We start from the raw sequence: 20,162 nt of genomic DNA, 5'->3' as shown, positions 1-20,162 counted from the left end.
CAATAATCAAGAAGTTTCTGTAAAACAACGCAACGGGACACGGGATGTCTTGGGAGCAATACTGCCACCTGGTGGCGTTCTCGGTGTAATGCTGGGCTAATTGTTTAGTTCAAATCACAACTTTTACAGAGCACTTAACTACAAAAAAAATACATGGAGAAAAAAATTTCACACTAACACCAAGTTAGTTTGAAACTCTTCTTACAAGCCCCGACACTTGTTTGAAACCTTAACGCTAGTTTCAAACACTGATACGAAATGCATACAATACTTTCAAACACTAATCCACGTGTTATTGCCTGGCTCAAAGGCCACAACAAAGAAGGCGAACACACCAAGAGTTGCATTCGAAGAAAGACATTCTATCGATCCAAATTCAACCAAACCTACGAGTACAAACTCAGTACAAACAGAATGTAAGCAGGCCATCAGTGAACTCGGTATTGTAAGTCTGTAGAAGCGAACATAAGGTTAAAACAACAAACATACGGACTGCTCAGCAAACCGGAGGAGGACAAAAGCCAGCGAGATCAATTCTGAAGCAAACTTTATAGGACGAACTCGTGGGCGCAGCAAGTGTTCTACATCCTTCATTTTGTGCCTGTTGGGAAAGCAAAGTCGATATGGTCTAGCGCCCCCAAGTGGACCCCAGGAGCCGTAACACTAGTTTTAAAAATACTACTTGGAAACACTAACCCAAGTTTTAAGCCCTACTTCAAACCCTTATTCTGGTTTCAAACACGAATTCCAAATCCTAGTTTGAAACCCTATTTACAAACCCTAACCTTAGTTTGAAAGCCAAAAAGTATTTGGAAGGAGGGTTGTTGTGGCGTCCAACGAAAATGACGCCACGGCAGGCCAAGACAAGGGGAGTTTAAACATTGATGACGCGCATCCCAACTATTGCATCATTGCTATCTTGACTGTTTATAGAGGCGCATCCATAGCGTAGGCAAATGACAGGCACTTACTTCATTTTGCCATTCATTGTCGCTCTCTTGGACATGATCAGCTCTCTCTCTCCGCAACACGAGTTGGCTGACGTTCGACGCTTGTTTCACACGCAAGTCCATGACACGTGCGCGCTCAGTTGCTTTCCTTGACGATTTTTACGCTGAACTTACGGTGAGCAAAAGGTTTCTTCCCCATGCTCACCCCACCTCATGACCCAAACAAAACAACGATTACCCTCAGGTGAGCGCACCTACTAAGACCACTCCCCCCCTGTGACACCACCAATCACAGTGAAAGTGTGATGTGCGCACGCTTCGCGCGTGCACAACACACAAGCATGCATCGCAACAAATAAAATAAAAAAACACCAAACACTGTACGGCTCCTACAGAGGGTTTCAAATTACGGTTGGCGTTTGGATGTAGAGTTTCAAACTCGGGTTAGGGTTTCAAATAACAATAGTTAGGGTTAAAAACATTGGGTTATGGCTCCAAATTAATCCCCCCCAAACTAGTGTTGCGATTCAAAAAAGGATAGGGTTTAGGAGAAGGGCACATGCGATGATTCTGTTGTTCAATTATTTTTACCTCATAATTCCAATGAACGGATAGAAAAGCATGTCATGGTGTTCCGATTGTCGCATGACAGACACACACACAAGAAGTTCATTTGCATTTATTTTCATATTCAACAGTGTAATTACAAACATCTCATTCAATGACACAAACGCATGATCAACGGGAAGTAAAACTTTTTAAATGGATATGGCGTGATTCGATTCATCGTCATCGTCGGTGATCGTTTTGGAATTCAAGCGCCACGAATATGTTCACGCAAATAAACGTCTGACGCACAACATTCCCGCACGGCGGCCGTTTCACATGCCAGTTACATGTCGTCAAATGGGAGAGACGAAACGTCGTCAGTCATTCAATAAATGTTCCCACTAAAGTGTCGGGGAGTTTAGGGGGTCACCTACACAAAACTGGAGGTCAAAATGACGCGTTAAGGGGACATAACTTACATGCTTTGTAATGCCGACTTCATTTACACACACGCACAAACGCACACTCAGCAGACACACCAAGCATGCATCCATACGCGCACTCTAATCAATCAGACAAACGGACACACGCACACACTTCCGTCTGAGGTTCTTTGGGCATGAAAAAAAAAAAAAAGAAAAGAAACCAATAAAAGCACGGAAATATAACTAATGAAAAAAAATCAAGCCAAACCAGTAATAAAATAATCTGCATGGAATCACAATAAAAATGAAATCAAATGTGCTAAAAATGAAGGCAAGGAAGAGACGAGTGTCACGTTGATTACGATTTTTGTCCTTGCGTGCGCGTCGTTGCGCAACATCGATTTGACCTCCACCATTTACAACAATCAGTATAAAGTCATTGCACGTTTTTTTTTTTTTGTCGACATTTTTTTCTCTTTTTTTACAAACTTCAAACGTCTGCATTGGGTTGTTGAAAACTAAAATTTTGGTAGCGCCAGGAAGCGCACGTCTCAAGAGGGACAGTTACAAAACTAACTTTAGTGTTAGTCACAACTCAATTCAATCGAGTTCACATCGGCAATTTTTCAGAAACAAAAAAATGGCGAGAGGAAGAAAGAATACTAGTACACGGCTTTAAAGCCATTTGAGCACTTAGTCCATATATTTAATATCCAGTGTAAGGTCCATGCACTAGTACCCTCTTTGTCCTCACTAGTACAATTCAGCGTGCTAGTAAAACAACTCGGGCACCTGGTCAAACAACTGCCTTGTGTACGGTAGTTTCACTACTTGAACCACTTTTGCTCCACTAGTACACAGTTAAACCTTAGTGGGTTGCACTAACAATACAAGTTAGCCTGTGTCACACACTAGTAGCCTCCTGGATCTTATTAGTAACACCAAATGGCCCACTAGTAGTTCTGAGCCAATAGTAACATGTAGTTGTACTACTAGTATGCCAAACCTGTTCTAGCACTTAACTATTATCTATCACTTCACTAGTACCAAGTAGTAAAGTGTAGTTTTACCTTGCTAGTAATGTGTAGTTCTACTCGTGTATCCAAGTTGATGCACTTCTGCACAGAATATGCAACAATGGAGGAGATTACTAGTAAGAGCTACTAGTGCGCTGTATAGTATTACTAGAGTGTTGAAGTACATGAACCGTAAACTTGCCATGAAGGACATCAAATAAATTGAATGTAACTCGTAGCACTTGTCAAATTGTGTAGTTTGGCCTCACTAGTAACGTGTAGTTGTCCTAGTAGCATGCCAAAGTTGTCTTACTAGTGAGGAAAAAGATATACAGTTTATGGACTTTAATCTTTCACTAGTAGCACAGAGTTGACTGCACTCCCACTAGTAATATGAAGTTGTCCAACTAGTAGACCAAAGTTGTCCCACAAGTACAACTCAGCACACTAGAGGAATGACACGGGCTCACTAGTATCAACGAAAGTATGTTACCGGTGATGCAAAACTGTGTGAAACTAGTTGAACCACAATTTTACATGCAATATTTTTTCCAATACTGCATGACATTTCTTCACAAAAGTTCTACCAGGAGGCAGAGTCTTTCTAGTAGCGCACTGAACCGTCTTACTAGTGAGGACAAAGCGCATACTTGTACCTTAAGTTGTGTTTAAAGTCACTTGAGCATTTATTTCATATCCTTGATACTCACCTTAAGGTTGAGGTACTAGTGGGAGGGGAAAAAGGTTACCAGTCGGACACGACGTTGCCTTTAAGCAAGGAGGCTACAGAAGAGAGCGTTTCTCTCCAAGGAGGAGGTCGTGAACATAAATACAAAAAGCAAACAAAAACAAGATGACAAAAGGAGAGTGGCCAATGGCAGTGACGATGAAACCACCCGTTCCAGATGGATTCCAAGAGAAGATTCCGATTTGGCTGTAGTGGCAAAATTCATCCTTCCCGTCCCACTTTTTTTTTTTTTTTAGTTATTTTTGTTGTTTGGGGGCGGTGACAGTGAAGGGTCAGAAAAAGCCGGAAGCAGCCAAACGCACTCCAAGATGTCCCGCTTCGGCCAATTTGTGGATTTGCACATCCGTGGCGATCTTGTCTTGACCGCCGCCGGCCGCCCAACTTCTCCAGTTCTGGATCCGATCCAGCAAAAAGTGCAAGTGTTTGTCAGTGTGACGACGGGTGGCGTGCCGCTAATGCGAAGGCTAGTCTTTTTCGCCGTCCTCGCTGCTTCCTAAAAGGAACACCAAAAAAATAAAAATTTTCTTTAAAAAAAAAAAAAAGATTTGTAAGTTTAAGTTTTCTGCTTCCAACTGACCTCCTTGTTCGATGTCCGAATCGGTGAGGTGCGTCAAGGAGAAGCTGGCAATGCTGGCGGGCGAGATGGAAAAGCGGGAGTAGTTAGACGAGCTCCCCCAGCTGGACGCCGCCGCCACGGCCGGAGACGACGTGCGGGACGCGGCCGAGCTCTTTGACGCCGCCACGTCTTTGTGCGTCTTGGAGGGGAAGGCGGGTGCGGCCGGGAAGTCGTCGTCCCACTCAAAGCCGCCACCTGGACGAGGACGAGATGAACGATGAGCGTGTGGAGACTCCCGCGCGCGCCGGAAACGTTTACCTTCTTCGTCGGTGGAGCTCTCAGAGTTGGTGAAGCGGTTCAGGTAGCTGGAACTTGGCACCGGGCTGCTAAACGGCGGCGTGGGCAAGTTGGATCCCAATGAGTGGTCGCCCAGCTCCTTGGTGGGCGTGTCCTAAAAAAAAAAAAAATAATAAATCACAAAATAGATTTGAGATAGGTTGATGGAAGAACGGTAGCAGAGGAGTCATGGTTATACAAGCCACACGTCTTGGTCTTTAAAGTATCGGTCAAGTAAAAAAAAAAAAAAAAAAACGAGCGCAACGAGTACCTGGTCAAAGAGGTAGACGGTGACATCATCAAAGAAGGACACGGCTCTCCTGGTGCTCGGAGCGGCAGCGTCGAGGTTTGCCGCTTTCAACAAGCTGCGCAGATTCTCGGCACGGCTGTTGTCGGAGATGATGATCGGCACGGCGTGCGTGCCTTCGTCCTCGCTGTCCGAGCTGGAGCTGTTCAGCTGGTAGGCGTGAACGTCCTCGTCCGACTCGTCGCTGTTTTCGTTCTCCTCGTCGGCGTCCACGCCGTCCTCCGGGCCGTCCCGCCGGCCCAGGTACCGACCCTCCACGTCAGGTTCTTTGATCTTATGCGCTTCTCCGGCGTAGCACCTGGTTAGCTTCGCGTGAACGGCGTCCTCGGCGGACGGCAGCGGACTCGTGGGCGAAGGCTGATCTGGATCGGGTGACTCGAAAAAGTCGCCGTCTCCGTCGTGATTGGAGAAGCTAAGTGGTTCGGTGACGTCCAAATGCATCCCCGGAGATGGATCCGTTTCTCGTTTGACGTCACCCTGCGCTTCGAGGGCAGCAGAACCTTCTGCCTGCGGTCGTAAAAACCCCGCGAGACTTTCAGTCGGACTTTCTCGTACCGGAACCGGAATTTGGCTCGAGTTCTGCGGCGACGTGACTTGAGCAGAACCCTCCGCTTTTGTTTCTTCCGATTTCTTCTCCGGCTCTGATTCGTTGTCCGAAAAGTAGGCGGAGTCTCTGTAATGATTGTTCATGAGCGGTTCCTCGACAGGAACAATGTCCTCGCGGTCCTCGGCAGGAGCGTCCGGCAAGCCCTCGGGTTCAGAGATGACAATTTCCGGAGGGACCAGATTGGTCGGAGCGGTCGTCTCTTCAGAATTGTTTTCCCGAAGCGCTTCATTTTGCACGGGCGAGAGATCTTTACCGTTGGGCAGAGAGTTCCACTCGGGAGACTCCAGATTCTCCGTCTCATAGCCGCTGTCAGCGATCTTGAGCTTGTGCCGGTGCTCTCCGAGCCGCTGAATGTCCAACGAGTCGAGCGAGTCTGGCGTCTCAGCGGAGTGGTCCGTGGCGGCAAGAGTCGGGGACATGCCGTCCTCGAGCAAGCTGTCTTGGCTAATCTGGTCCAGAGACGGCCCGGAGACCAACAAGGAGGCTCTCCCGAGAGATTGTTCGCTGGTATTTGTAAATAATTCGTCGTGGTCAGACAGATTGGATTCAATTTCCAAATCCGCATCCTCGTTAAGTTCGCTCAACAGATCGGCGCTTGTCAGATCGTCAACGTGTCCGCTGTCTGAAACCGAGGCTTGCGGATGCAATCTCTCACCGGTTTGACCTCCTATGAGTGGTTGAACACCATCGTTTGACATTTCAAAGTCAAGGTCAATGTTGGAGAGCTTGGCATCGGTGCACGACACTTCCGCGGGGATCTGATGGTTCGCTAAAATATCCAACGTCTCCGAGGTAGAATGGAAATCAGAGTCTACGTCTCTGTCGGACGGTTGGAGCAGAGTGACGTCTTCCGTGGAAGAACGGTTGCTTGCCGGCAGCTGGTTGCTGATGTCATCTTCGGAGAAAACGGCAATGGAAGGCACCGGTGTTTCATTTTGGACCCGAAACGGATTATGTTCCCCGAAGTTGGCGCTCGACGAGTCCGACGAGCCTCGTCTTGGGGATGTGCTACTCCACGCGGGCTTTAAAAAACAATCGGCCGTGTTTAAGCTGCCATAAGCGTCCAGGTTGTCCCAAGAAGCCATTCTGAAGTTTTCCTCAGGTTCGTGGACAAGACCAGGCGATAGAAAATTCTGCTGTGAATTTCGAAATCCTGTGCCGTCTTTCATCAGGTCCTGTTCCTTAAGATAAACAAAATTCTCTGCCAGTTTTTCAGAGTTCAGAAGCCTTTTTGTCTCGGTATTGGCCTCCTCCAGAGTCCGGTGAGCGGCTTCCGAACAACTGCCTAAAAAAGAATCCCGAGCGTTAACGTGTTGTACGTCCACACAAAACGGGTTCCCGTTGCGATCTGGAAGCTCCACAAAATTGTGTCTCCAAGAGACGCAGTCGTCCTGCTTGGACTCGCCCTCGGTGAAAATATTAGTGTGGTACGGGCTGTCGTTTTCAAGAGACGACCAGATGTGACTGTCGGGTAAATAAGAATCCTTGGAGTCGATACTGTGGTGGAAAAAGTCGGCCTCCGTGCTGGATTCATCCAAACGAACATCTTGAAGAACCACAAAGTCCCGTTGGCCTGAAGTGAAGCCTGTCCTTTGAGCGCCATCTTGTCCGAGAGCGCTTTCTCCTGCTTGATCCTCAAGTTGGATATAATAACCATCCCCGTTGGCGGGCTTCTGGGCATCGATGACTGGCACCACGCCGGGTATTCCAGACGGCGTGCTCCCACCGCCGGCAGCTGTTGATCTGGCGACGGGATCGGGAAACCGAGCCTGGATGTCCTCAGTGGAAACGGGAAAGAACATGCTGCGGTAGTTCATCGTGGCGTCCGTGCCCGGGTGCGAACGGCTGCCGTCATAGTGGTCGTGCTTGGCCGCCTCCCAAATGTATTCAAAACTGAGACCTTTGCTGGTTTCGGTGACGGTCAGCACCTCGTCGATGTCCTGCTGCAGGGCATCGTCCGCAAACTGCTCCAGGATGGGGAAGGACGAGTGGCTGACGGTGGTCTGTCGCGTGGAAACGCTGGGCTTGAGGGCGTCCCAGCGCTGCTCAAAGTCTTCTTCGATGTCCTTTTGGCCTTGCATGCGCAGGTAGATGAGTAGACGGTGAACTTCCTCAGCCGTGGCGCGCTTGTCGGGGGACAGCCAGCAGAACTGCAGGACCTCGTACCTGCAAGTTCAAGGAAAAAAAACAAGAAGATGAAGGACAAAATATCATCAGCAGGGCGGGGGGACTGACCAACAAAAAAGGGTCAAGTGCCCAGCTCTGCAATTAAGTTTGCAGCAAAGATTAAACTACATTGTCGATTCATCCTGAAATCCCCACCCCAAAAGCTGAGCACCAAACTTTTGGGAGTAGTGTATTATTATTCCTTGGGAGGGGGAAAAAAATAAAAAATAAAAAAAATAAATAAAACTCACCATCTATCAGAATAAGGAAGCTCCAATTGCGGCTTGAAGAGTTTGACTTGCTGCTCCTTGATCACATGGTTGAGAACCTCCCGGTCAGACAGATGCGGATATGGTTGACCAGAATTCTCAAAAAGCTCCCACAAAGTGACCCCCAAGGACCTACCAACAAAATACGGACAAAACTAATTAATTGTAGGGTGCCAAACACTGAGCACGTTAGCAAACAATTAACATTTGCTGCCCCCTAGTGGTGCGATTTTTGCAACATAACTCTGCAATTTGTGCTCGGATTGGGCACAATTGGCGCAAACATCCTGAAAACACTCGCTTCTATCATACGTCCACATTTTCAGCCATCGAGGCGTCATCGCGTTGCCTCAACCGAACACTGACTGACTGACACGGGCAAGTCCGACAGCAGGTGCCAAACTTGAGAGAGCAAAGTGGGTCCTCACAGAGGGGGGGGGGGGGAATTCTGAATTTCAACATGTCTTTATTCAGAAGGAAATGCGGCTCTTGTAATAAGAACTAGCTTGCGTAACGCTGCAATTTAGGAGCGCCTGGGAAGCATTTGGCCGAACGGTGGCGCGGCCAGGAGGCAATCTACACGTTCGAGACACTTACAAAGTGCCTCGTTAGCGTAGCACACTCGACTGGGATAATATTGTTTCGAGCAGATGTGCACACCTGATATATTTGTACGCGGCTCTAAATCTTGGAAATCAAATGTGAAGAATAATAAAAGTCCAAATGAAATTGTGACAACAGAGCAAAGGCGCGCAGAACGGCGATGTCATAGCTTTCGCATCTGACGTTGTCATGAGGTCATTCGATTTGATTGCGTCGTTTCACCCAACGGCACATTCCATACGTACCAAACATTGCCGGACTTGGTATGCTCCAACGTGATCACACCGCCGTGGCGCTCGCCCACCAGCTCAGGGGCCAACCAGCGAAGGGGCGCAAATACATCGTCCTCTGTGATGATGTAATCCTCCTATGATGACGAGAAAAAAACAAAAAACAAAAAAAAAAAAGATCAGAGGGCGAGATGACAAGCGACGAGGTGGCGAGCGAAACAAACGTGTCAACAAAAGCATTTTATTGTTTTGGAGTTTGCAAAAAGTGATTGACGCGCTCACATTGACTCACCAACCTCTCCAGAAATAGCACCAGCGGGTGACCTTATCTGACGAGTATTAAATTCAAAGTGACAGATCAGCAGAATTTAAGGAACGCTGCAGACAGGAGAGCCTCGGCGTGCTCGGTTAGCGCAAAAGAGAATTACGCCGCAAAGCAAACACCCGCATTTTCTGCTTCTTTTTTTTAATCTTCGCCCTGAGCTCGTCTTTCACTCCAATCCAACGGCAGCACGATGTCTTTTGTCACATGAGCTTGACAAAAGTCTTTAATTATTATTCGGCCAATTAGACCACTTGCCAGATTTACAAGCTGGCGGTGGCATTTGGCTTGGCTGCCGTGTTGTTGAGCACCGCTTGCTCGGCGGAATGCGGTTCTCACAATGAGACTTCAAGGCTTGAGTTACGGCCGATGTATTATTAAACACAAGGTCACAGAATACTTTAGACACAACACTTAGACTGTATGAGGCCAAAAAAAAAGAAAAGAAATGCAGCCAAATTATGGATGAAATTAAATTCAATTTGTGCTTACTTTATATGCATAGGGCCCAATTCCATAGTCTCCGACTTTCACGGTAAGATCTGCCGTCAGGTAGCAGTTCCTCAGAGCTAAATCACTGAAAAGGAAACAATCACATAAGTTAGTCAAAAGTGAGCAATTGCTCCCCCACGTCTCCCCACAAAAAATGTTTATTAACAAGTTGTGAATTTAAAATGCAAAGCTTCCATTTAGCTTATCGCTAACAAACAATGCAAAAATGGTTTACAGGTAACATTTGAACACATATGGTGGAGCAACACGAGTAGACAGACAATTAAAAAAAAAAAAAACCTCAGGCTGTTTATGCTTTTTTTATGTATGAAAAGTGCAGTCCAAATAAAGTTGGATTGGCTATACTGCCACCTGGTGGCCAAGGCAGGGACACTCGATGGAGAACAGTCCATTGAAATGAAAATTATGACTTTTTTTTTTTAAATCATTTTTTCTTTGGCAGATTGCAACGGATGACTGCAATTTCATTCCTTTCAATCGTTTTTTTGCATTTTTTTTTTTACCTCCCAGACCACGAATGGATTAAAAGGCTCTGAATTTGTTCACCCTGCAACAGGACTTGCACAGGTTCTATTCCTGACTCATGCATACAGTAGTAGGATATTGTTTCTAGAGGGAAATACAGCCGGTGCAAACTATTTGTGTTGTTGCCAGGAGATGGCGTGCAGCGCTAAGTGGCTCGGTGTTAATGAAATCAACATGTGCTATAGTTAATTCGCAGGCGACACGGAGTGGTTGCCTATTTTCGGGCCGAGATCAAACCAGCCCGATGACAAACGCAGCTGACACCAGCGTTTTGCCGCGGACGTGGCCGGGCGAGTGTTGATTATTTTCAACCCTCTTGTCTGCGCCCGTCTCCAGTTGGCCGCGTCCCGAGGCCGGGCGAGAAACACGGCAGGAAACGGATCGGACAACTTAACCCTACAAGGCCAGCTGGCGATATGGCAACCCTCGGGCTCAGCTCGCGTATCAATTGCACAATCATTTGTGCAATGTAACGCTTGGAAGATTTTCGATTTAATTTCTTCTTCTTTCGGTGTAAGAAAGGGCACGCAGCGGATGACAAATGGCGACACGGATTTCAGCGCAACGATGACACTGAACGGTCACCGACGTATGAACATTTTCGGGGAGGGCCGACGCGAGTCCCGCACTTGCCGGGGATGCTCGGAGAACTCCCTTTGAGATGTAACGAGGATTTAAAAGATAACTCCCAAAACGGGGCTATCCTTTTACACGCAAAGAGCAGACTCATCATATGCCGCCGACAGCGGACAGCTGACACGGTGGCAAAGCATCGGAGCTGTGTAACGGGAGCCCTCTGAGCTTATTCCGAGCATGCAAATAGAGCCGATGAGCTGAGCGTCCTACGTTACCCTCGCACTTTGACGACCCCCCCCTCACCACCCCGTAGTTTGCCGCTTATGAGCGGCCGGGCATCCAATGTGCGCCGCGGTAAAAAAAAACGGAAATGAAACGCCACCTCTCCTCTGCACAAACCTTTTTTGGAAAACACTGCGACGGATTTAACAGAGCCACAATAGCAACTAAATCACGTACAAGAACGTACGAAGACAGTGAGCAAATATTTTGATAATTATAAAATTTGAAATGTCATCGTCATAATGTGAAGAGCGGGCTTCTTTTGTACCACCGTTACTCATTTCGATAACTTGTGTGTTTCATATTAGCGCAATGCCAGCTAGACAATTACCATCTTTGACGTGCATCAACAGCAAATTATTTATTTATTTTGTTGGAAATACATAAAGCATACATGACCAGAGGCTACGATCCAAATGTCGCCGACTGTTTGCGTTCCGAGTGCAAATAAAGGGCACGCTGCTTTATATGGGACGCATTGCGCCAAAGGCACGGCGGGCACAAAGCCGCTCGCTAGTACTTTGGAAGCGTTACCTGTGCAGGAAGTTGTATTTGTGAAGGTGAGTGAGCCCGGCGGCAATTTCGCAGGCCATCCTTTGCAGCTGCAGCATCTCGCCGCTTCTGAACGTCCAGTCCTGCTGAGAAAGATAGCCTCGCAAATCCCCCTGCAAACACACACACACACACACAAAATGGTTTGCATAATGTGTTCAAAAAGTAAGCTCAATCAATCAATTCAAGTCATACGGACGTGACAGGGACATTCCAAACATTTCGAAAGAAAATCTTCAGCATAAAACTAAATTTCAAATAACATTTCTGCACATATTTCATGATTACATCTCTTAGCTGTAGCCAAACTAAATTCAACTGTGGCCACAATGTCAAGTTGTTAGTGCATGCAGTGTGCAGAGGCGGCCACACGGGGGCAGTAAATTAGATAAGCAGCTGCTGTCATCTCACTTCCTTCCGTGAGTGAACAGAATTCTGGTGTAACTATTTAGTGAGGCTCCACCGGTTTTAAGGGCTCAAGCGTAAGAAAGAAGATAATAAGGAACCCGCAGCCAACACAAGCAAACAAACAGACATGAGATAATAAGTCGGTCGTCTGTTGCATTTGTCTTATGCTGCTCAGCAGATGGCCCATTGCGGGGGGTTTTTTAAAAGTTGATCCGAGGCACTCCGTGTACTGTACCTCCGTCCAGATCAAAAGATTACACGGGTCTTTGTGGTTGGACGGCTTCCTGGGGGGACTTACTGTGCACTGACAGCTTACAAAGCGGTCGCCTCGCCAACGTCAGTGACACCTGCGGCCGTCCATCACCGAGCGTGAAGTAACACTTTTCGCTTTCTTTCTTGACTTTTGAACGCTATATTGAAGTGCATTGCAGGATTGTGAGCGGTGAAGGAGATTAGTGCGAGGCACAAAGCTCCCTAAGGAATGAGTTAAGAACATACTGACGACACGCTGTTCATGCAGCGGTCATGAGGTACTTTTGCCTAATCACGTCCTGTCGGCGAGCGGGCGCGCACGCTGCGTCGCGTTTACGAGGGGCTTCCCTCTTAGCGTACCTCTTTAGGAATAGAGGAAGGAAGCATCGGGCAATGAGATCAGTCAGTGGATCGCAGCACAATCCCAGATAGTCAGCATGTATGGGAACATGTCCTGGAGCACAGCGAGGGGTGCTAAGCGCTCCGGTTCTCGGATCTCGCAAGCTGGCTTTTTCCGCCATGTGTGTAAATTCCACCGAGAGGCACGCCGTCAAATGTGTGTCATGCATTGGATGAGTTCGACGGCCGATGAATAGTCACCTTGTTTGCCCACTTAACTCATGGGCACACTGCCTCTTGCAATATTCAAATCAAAAGTCTACACACCCCTGTCTAAAATGCCAGGTTTTGTCATCTTTCCAAAACTTTTCCCACCGTTAAATGTTTGTCCACGTCAATTTAAAAACGCTGTTTCATGTCAAAGGGGAGTCTGCACACATCTGCAAGCAGTTCAAGTGCACAAAACAACTTCAAATGTTCGGGTAGGCTTTCCTGGCATTTTACAGCATTAAAATACAGCGAGGAACACGGTGAAAAACAGTCATCAAGCGGAGAAAAGATGGCAACAGGGCCATTACAGGACGGGACATGCCTGCAAAATTAATGGGAAGGTGAGAAGAAAAGTGGTCAGGGAGACTGCCAAGAGCCTGATAGCAGATTGAAGGTGCTGCAGGAATTTCTGGGAAGTACTGGCTGTGCACTGGACAACAATCCCCCCCACTCAAAGAATGTTCTAATAAAAGCCAAAAGGTGTTGCGACAACCCACCAAAAGCTGAAATGGATGTATGGTCATTGATATGCCCTCCCTGAACATATTTATGACGTACTCGCACCGCAACAGCTGATTAGGTGCGTGACAGACGAGCCGGGTTAGTTAATGAAAGGACATTGCGAGTGGCCACAAAAATCTCAACCTTGACTGAGAATGTTTACAATAAGCTTCCACTCGTATCCGTTACAAAATAGGTCCGGGCACCTGACAACGTGATGCAATGTCTGGCAAAGAGAACTCAAGTGGAACCTGCGGGGCATGTCCACCAGCTTGGACAAACGAGTTGTTGGAAGTGAGCCTTTTCATTCTTTGCGTCAGCCCCGAGAAACAAGCAAGTTTCATCCTTGCCACACCTATTTGATCAGGTTGTGTAAACTCATTCAGGGTTCGTATGAGAGAGCTCAAAAGATCATTCCGAGCTGTAAAAATGTACAAACACAGCAACTGGCGCAGGGCGACACTGGACGAGCGCAAATGGAGCTCGTTGCTTTACTAGGGTGAGGTGGGAATGTGAGAAGTGTCGGCCTGAGACGAGCGATGTGACAGGAGGCGGGAGGAGAAGAAAGAGGGAGGGGCATGGCTGCAATCGGGGGGGGGGGGGGGGGGGGGGGGGGGCGCTCCCAATCAGCCCGACCCAGAATAGATAAAGAGAGAGAGGAAATAACTCGGCTGCTATGACGTCGTCGCGATACCTTACGAAAAATAGATACTCTAATTCGGGATTCAGACAGACAGCGCCCCCCCCCCCCCCCCCCGAGTGCAAAAGGTCAATAGGGCAGGTCGGCTCGGAACACTTTCTCGACTGGATAATCAACAGGACTTGCCAGATGAATTTGTGAATATATTAAATGCCTTTAAATTAGAGGAAGACGCAACTACAATACTGACTCATTTCTGAATAAGAAATGGGACAGTTGTCGTTATTATAGATTAATTCCATTGCTCGTCTATGTTAAGAAAACACACAAGAAAAGGGCTTGGGGGGAAAAAAATAAAAAAATCACATTAAATCACAATATTGAGGAAAATAAAACCGCAAAATTGTTGAACTCCACTGACGGCCTCATTTCAAAACCAAACAAAATGTCACCATGTTACTCACCATTTCACAGTACTCGAAAACAAGCAGAAAGGGGATCGCTTCGACACACTGTCCAAGGCACTGGAGGATGTTCGGGTGCTGCAACACCCTGAGCAGAAAATAACGACACACGAGGCAAATAGCTTGAATTGTTTTTACTCAGTTTTTCGACAGCACTCGTCCTAAACGTTGCGTGAGACGCGGCGAAAGCTCGCCAGCCAATTGCAGTTAGAGACTTCAGTTGGGTTTAGCGCCAAAAACAGCAAACGGGTCTCGTAAAAACTAAGCTTGTATCTCAAGGAAGCATTGGATATTATTTTTAGAAATTGTAAAAAAAAAAATAAATAAATAAAATAAAATAAACATTCACCTATAAGGGTCCCCCTGCTGCAAGAAGTCATTCTGCTCCTTGGCATTTGCGTTGGCTTTTAACTCCTTCACGATCACTCTGGTGCCACCGGGATCTGTGTAGATTTCACTCAGGATCACCTGTCAATGAAGATCGACCACGTTGAGAAAAAGCCTCATGTTGACTTTGGACTAGTTTAGATTGGTTGGGTTAAAAAAAATTTAAAAAAGATTTAAAAAAAAAAAATCTGACCTGGCCAAACCAGCCATTCCCGATCTCCTGAATGTAACTCAGACTATGACGAGCTACCTGGAAGCCTGCGGGTGCCTCTGACAAGCGCAAGCAACAAAAAAACAAAATTGGAATAGCATCAAACACAAAGAGAGTACAATTCTTTTCCAACCTGCGGAAGGTGCTGGCGGTTGAAGATGCAAAGGTCCGGGCAAGGCCACAGGGGAGACGGCGAGCGTGTACACCTCGGCCGGCGACTGCATAGATGGCGTGTCCTCAGCCGGCGGCGTGAAGTCGATCTCATCGTCAAAGTGGTCTTCGAATTCCTGCATCAACAAACATCCACGGCCGTAAAGAACACACGCTGTAAATAAGACATCTTTCAAAAAGACATCAAACTGTCAGGTGCTCCACTGTCATCTAATTCCAAGCTACGCGCTGGACATTTTTCGGCGGGAGCGAGCGTCTCCCGAGGAGCGTCACCTTGAAGTTGATCTCCCTCTCCTTGCAGCAGGTCGCGCAGTTCACCAGCAGCACCGCCAGGGCCACCAGCGCCGTCAGCGACAAGGAGAGAGACGCGTAAAACGGCTCTCCCGTGCCGCCGTCTGCAACGGAGCAAAAGTAGACCCAAGTTTAAGACAGGACTTCGCAACTTGACAAATTCACATCGCTGTTATTTATGACTTCATACAGCGCACGCTTTTTATGGCGACTAAATACTGCACTAACATTTAATGTAAAAAATAAATAAATAATCATAATAATAATATTAATATTGATAATATTAATAACAATAATATTTATAATATTTAAAATAATAATAATAATAATAATAATAATAATAATAAAATAATCTAATTTTGATTAATATATTTTAAAAAACTTTTCAGAATATGCTCTTTCCTTCGCTAAATTACTGATTCAAAATTTGGAGTTTGTTCATACGGTCACTGAAAAAGCCCTCCGACAATCAGGGGGCGGGGTTTACTGCTTCCATCCAACTGGAAATGATTGCAATAAGGTCAAAAGAGGTTTCAGGATTATCCGTGCCGAGTGTGGGCGAGATGGCCCGGACAAAGGCCTCGTCGTCAACCATCCCGACATTTTGTGGTGGGGGTTGTGCGTGCGGAGGCAGCGGATTGGTCAGCAAGGAAGGCAAAACTTTTACAATTTTTTTTTTCTCAACTTGAGTGACAGCATATTTGAAGCTTTGCTCAAACAGCAGAATTTGTCTCACAACACAAATAAAATAAGTAAAAAAAATGTGACCAAGTTTGAAGTTGCTGTATTCTTGAGTCTGTTTCGGTCAAGTCAGCATGTCCGTCATGGCTGACCGTTCGAATCTCGTTGCTCATGTGAAAGATTTGACCACCGGTCACTTAGTTTTTTTTGTTGGTTTTTTTTGTCCTATCACGGTCGCTCTGATGCGTGAGTCAACAGTCCAAATACGTTAGCATCAATCCATCATGGTGGCAGCTTGGATTTATTTTGTTTATGTCACCGCGTCTCAGAATGTTCGAAGAGACGCTCGTGGTGCAATCCGAGAGGCACGAGGATCCAGCACCGTACTGGCGGCGGTGTCACATCGGGACATGAGGAGCACCGGCTCGGTATTTTCGAGCTGCCGTCACGCACAGCCGTCCCAAAACTTTTTTTTATTGGAGACGCAGTGTTGTGACACAGCAAAATCCTTCAAAATCAAACGCGGGTCTTTTGTTTTCCACAAATTGAGGGATGTCTGCAGCGTTGCGCAACATCAACAACATCGCTTGACGGAACTACTGGACAAACTCCTAACCAGCTACAACCCGTACCGCGAATCTATTTTTTGTGACAAATTACAACTATTTTTTTGCAAGTTTGATTCAATTAGAAATAAAACGCCACGCAACCTTTTGCTCTAAGCAGCTTTGAAACGAGCTCCCTTTTGTTTCCATCTAATGGGATCACTGCCGCACATAATCAGCCTCGCGGTCGCCCTAAACCGGCAACGAGCCGCCTCGAAGAAAACGACAAATCGTGACATTTAAGGAAATCGTTGGCGTTTTGTTTTCTTCTGGAGAGGAACCACTTCGGGAATGTCCTTGAACGCACCTCACCTCTCGAGCGTTATGGAAAATTCAGAAGTTAGCAAACCCAGAGCGAGCGCTTTATGAGGCATAACATGTGTACGTAGCAGTTAAAGATTTACACCTCGCACAAACATGTAAAGAATGCTTAGAGTGGCTAAATATGACAGAAAAGAAAAGAAGACCTGACAGACGTTAGCCAACACGTTTAACGTGTGGGGCTGCGTGATGTTGGATCCAAACTTGTTTTCGCCGAAGGAGGAAGTGCTACGAGTTCAACCAAAAGTTTTCTCGTCAGACTGTCAAACACAGTCGTAAACGAGCAAAGCAATTTATTAAATCTCGGGCAACTGTTTGGTTTCAACTTTGGAGGTTCCACCACGAGTGCGAACGGTCCCAAAATCCGACTGCCAATCATCCACGTCATTGTTGCGCAATGCTCGCACCTTGCAAAGCACTTTGGCACCGCCCCCTTTTACAAACGCGACATGCCATCAGCCTTTATCCGAGTCATGTGCTCATGGCATGACTCGGCAGAACTCACAATACGACGCCGCTCCATTTTGGGGACAAATATGGAAAGCAGCTGCCTGGTCTCCTTTCACTTACCGCTGCATATTTCAGGAAGACATTCACACAGAGGTGGAATTGACCCACTTTGGGAAATTCCTCCCGCCGCTCGTGACAATAGTGCAACGTTAAAGAAAGAATAGACCGTGGAGGCATTGTTTAGATGACGCGTTGAGCATTTCTAAATCGATAGGAATTAGACGACGCATGTGCAAGTGCTGGTATCTAAAAATAAATCTGGAAATGAGGACCAAAAAAGGCTAAAGCACAATGCAATAAAAGGATTGTGCATTTGATGATGATGTCATCATATGTGCCTCACTGCGAAAATGGCTCGAAGCACATCTCACCACCGAGCTGAAGGAGTTGCCAGCGCCGTTATTTTTAACCAGCTCCGGGCTACTTAAAGAAATAATTAAATAAATCGCGTGCCCATACCGAGCTGCTCGGGAACTACCGGGAGATGCTCGATGGTTAGTGTTATATCAATTTAATGGGCTATGTCTATACTGCAACTTTATGGAGGACCTTCTCTGCCTCTTCTTCTTGCTCATAATTCTACTGCATCTCCTGCAGTCGACCTCACAAAGCGCGACTAACGAGGGCAAGCAGATCTACATTCAGACTTGTCAGTGCGCTGTACAGCATCGCTTCAAAATCTGCGATGTAGCCCGGGCGGGAAAGATGAATCGTGAGATGATGAGGGAGCACAGTCCCTGTCCACTTTCTCGACAACATCGACGCAGCAACTTTGGAAGTGCGCCAATTGTGTAGACGAGGTCACTGAACGTTCAAGCGACATGAAGGAAAAGTTGAGGTCAATGTTCAACCCGACTAACAGACGACAAGTGTCACTGTCACCTGATTGTCACAAGATAAGACCTTGAACCAAGCTGAACTATCCGCCTCGAACACGGTCAAAGAATTATTTTTATTATTATGGAGCAAGCTTTGGATTTAAGTTTTGAGGTCCAGAGACAAAAAGGGTTGGTTGCGACTTGATCGGACAACCGGAAAGTTGCAACAAAAACGTCTTCTGAGCTTCATGAGTTGCATTCATGCCTATTGCCATTTTAAGACTGGGCAAAGGACAGGCCGCAATGTCATAAAAAAACATAAAACATTGTTATGACATTTCCTTCCCCGCATGCTCACTTGTGATTGAGCAAACAACTCTGTTGATAATAATTGACTCGGGATGATAAACTTGGAATGTGTGTCGCGGTTATACATTGGCAGATACATTAAAATGAGACCGGCGTCACAGGTGCAAAAAAAAAATTAAAAATGAGAATTTTGGGGACCGCAGTACTATGCTGAAAAAAAAAAAATCTCAGTGACATCACCGATTAATCGAATTCAACTATTTCCATCACAATATAACTGGCTACAACAACTTTAGCTTTATTTTCGTTAGCTCCCAAGAGATATTGACGACTAAAACGTATCAATGTTGCTTTCGGTGGGTTTTTCACTCTAATCAGGTTTGCACTAACCAACCAATCAGAGGATGGAAAAATGCAGACGTCATCAAGCTAACCGGCATTGTAAGGATGACATTTGATTGAAATCTGATTGGTTGGTGCTGAGATAAATTTGGGCAGATTAGAGTGACATAGCAACTCGCAAAGGCTCAAATATGATTGGACAGAAAAAAGTAAGCGTATTGAAATCAGTGCAGTCAAGAGATACGCTACGAAAAGAAAAGAATCGTTAGGGATTCATTCATACGAGGTGGTACGAACACGTAGTGGAAGGAGACGGAAAAAAACGCCTTACCTGTGCTGTGGGTGTAGTGAAGAGGAGCACCTTGAGCCAGCAAGATCGCGTTGAGCAGCAGCAAAACACATCCGTGACAGCTCGTCATCCTCGCGGCTTAGCTTCGAAACAAGCCGCTAGATGGTCGTCAACAACTGATGCCCGGCTACCACCGCAAGTCGTGTTTCAGTCATTGGTTCACAAACGAGCATCGATGGAGGCGGCACGCACAAGCATTCTGTCGCTCTTTAGCCACTTAGCTTCGGCTAGCAACAGTCTTCGCTAGCGACCGCAAACGCGGCTACAAAACGCCCGTTTCCGACGTCCAAGCGGACAAAAGGTGCGAACAAGCTCGTCGCGCCGTCATATTTCGTAGTTGCCGCTTGGTGTTACTCAATAAAACGCTGGCTCGGAGGAGGAAATCAAGCTTGAGTATGGTGAAACTCATCCCCTCCGAAGCGCCATATTGCTTCACGACGTCACATCACAAAATGGGGGCGGGGACCATCACGTGATTGACACCGAGCAATAGCCAATCGCCTCTTGGAATACGGCGACGCTGCAACAGACAACCAATCAGCAGCACTCATTATTTGCCATAGAAACTGAACGCATTCGTGAAGGTTGTGTAAAGTTTATAATCAGAGGTGAGAAAAAGTGCTCACCTTTCGTATTTGCTCAGGTACAAGTATAAATACTTGAATGAAAAATGGCGAGACTAAATGATCAATTTAACTCCAGTGCTTAAGTAAAAGTTAAAAAAGATGTAATTACAGACTGAAATGTAAGAAGTTGCCGTC

General features: G+C 46.5%; 1 protein-coding gene across 2 annotated transcripts; it reads right to left on the bottom strand.

Moving 5' to 3' along the window:
• Positions 1 to 1,613: 1,613 nt before the first annotated feature.
• On the bottom strand, positions 1,614 to 19,867 carry lmtk2 (lemur tail kinase 2). Of its 2 annotated transcripts, XM_088317269.1 has the most exons (14): positions 19,384 to 19,867; positions 15,449 to 15,570; positions 15,138 to 15,291; positions 14,987 to 15,063; positions 14,756 to 14,874; positions 14,407 to 14,494; positions 11,515 to 11,645; positions 9,577 to 9,661; positions 8,778 to 8,899; positions 7,912 to 8,061; positions 4,852 to 7,660; positions 4,563 to 4,695; positions 4,266 to 4,499; positions 1,614 to 4,181 (listed from the first exon to the last, which is right to left on the bottom strand). In XM_088317269.1, exons 1-14 carry the CDS (start codon positions 19,469 to 19,471, stop codon positions 4,153 to 4,155), a joined length of 4,341 nt encoding a protein of 1,446 aa, XP_088173395.1. In that variant the 5' UTR covers positions 19,472 to 19,867; the 3' UTR covers positions 1,614 to 4,152. The 2 variants fall into 2 exon arrangements, with proteins under 2 accessions (XP_088173395.1, XP_088173394.1); XM_088317268.1 differs by having other exon boundaries at positions 4,266 to 4,695.
• Between the last annotated feature and the right edge of the window lie 295 nt (positions 19,868 to 20,162).

The sequence above is a fragment of the Idiotropiscis lumnitzeri genome, chromosome 15 (assembly GCF_059441095.1).
Source record: "Idiotropiscis lumnitzeri isolate Australia: NSW breed Sydney's pygmy pipehorse chromosome 15, RoL_Ilum_1.0, whole genome shotgun sequence".
NCBI classification, from domain to species: domain Eukaryota; kingdom Metazoa; phylum Chordata; class Actinopteri; order Syngnathiformes; family Syngnathidae; genus Idiotropiscis; species Idiotropiscis lumnitzeri.
Note: the sequence above shows the minus strand (reverse complement) of the source record. Positions and strands in the feature narration are given on the sequence as shown.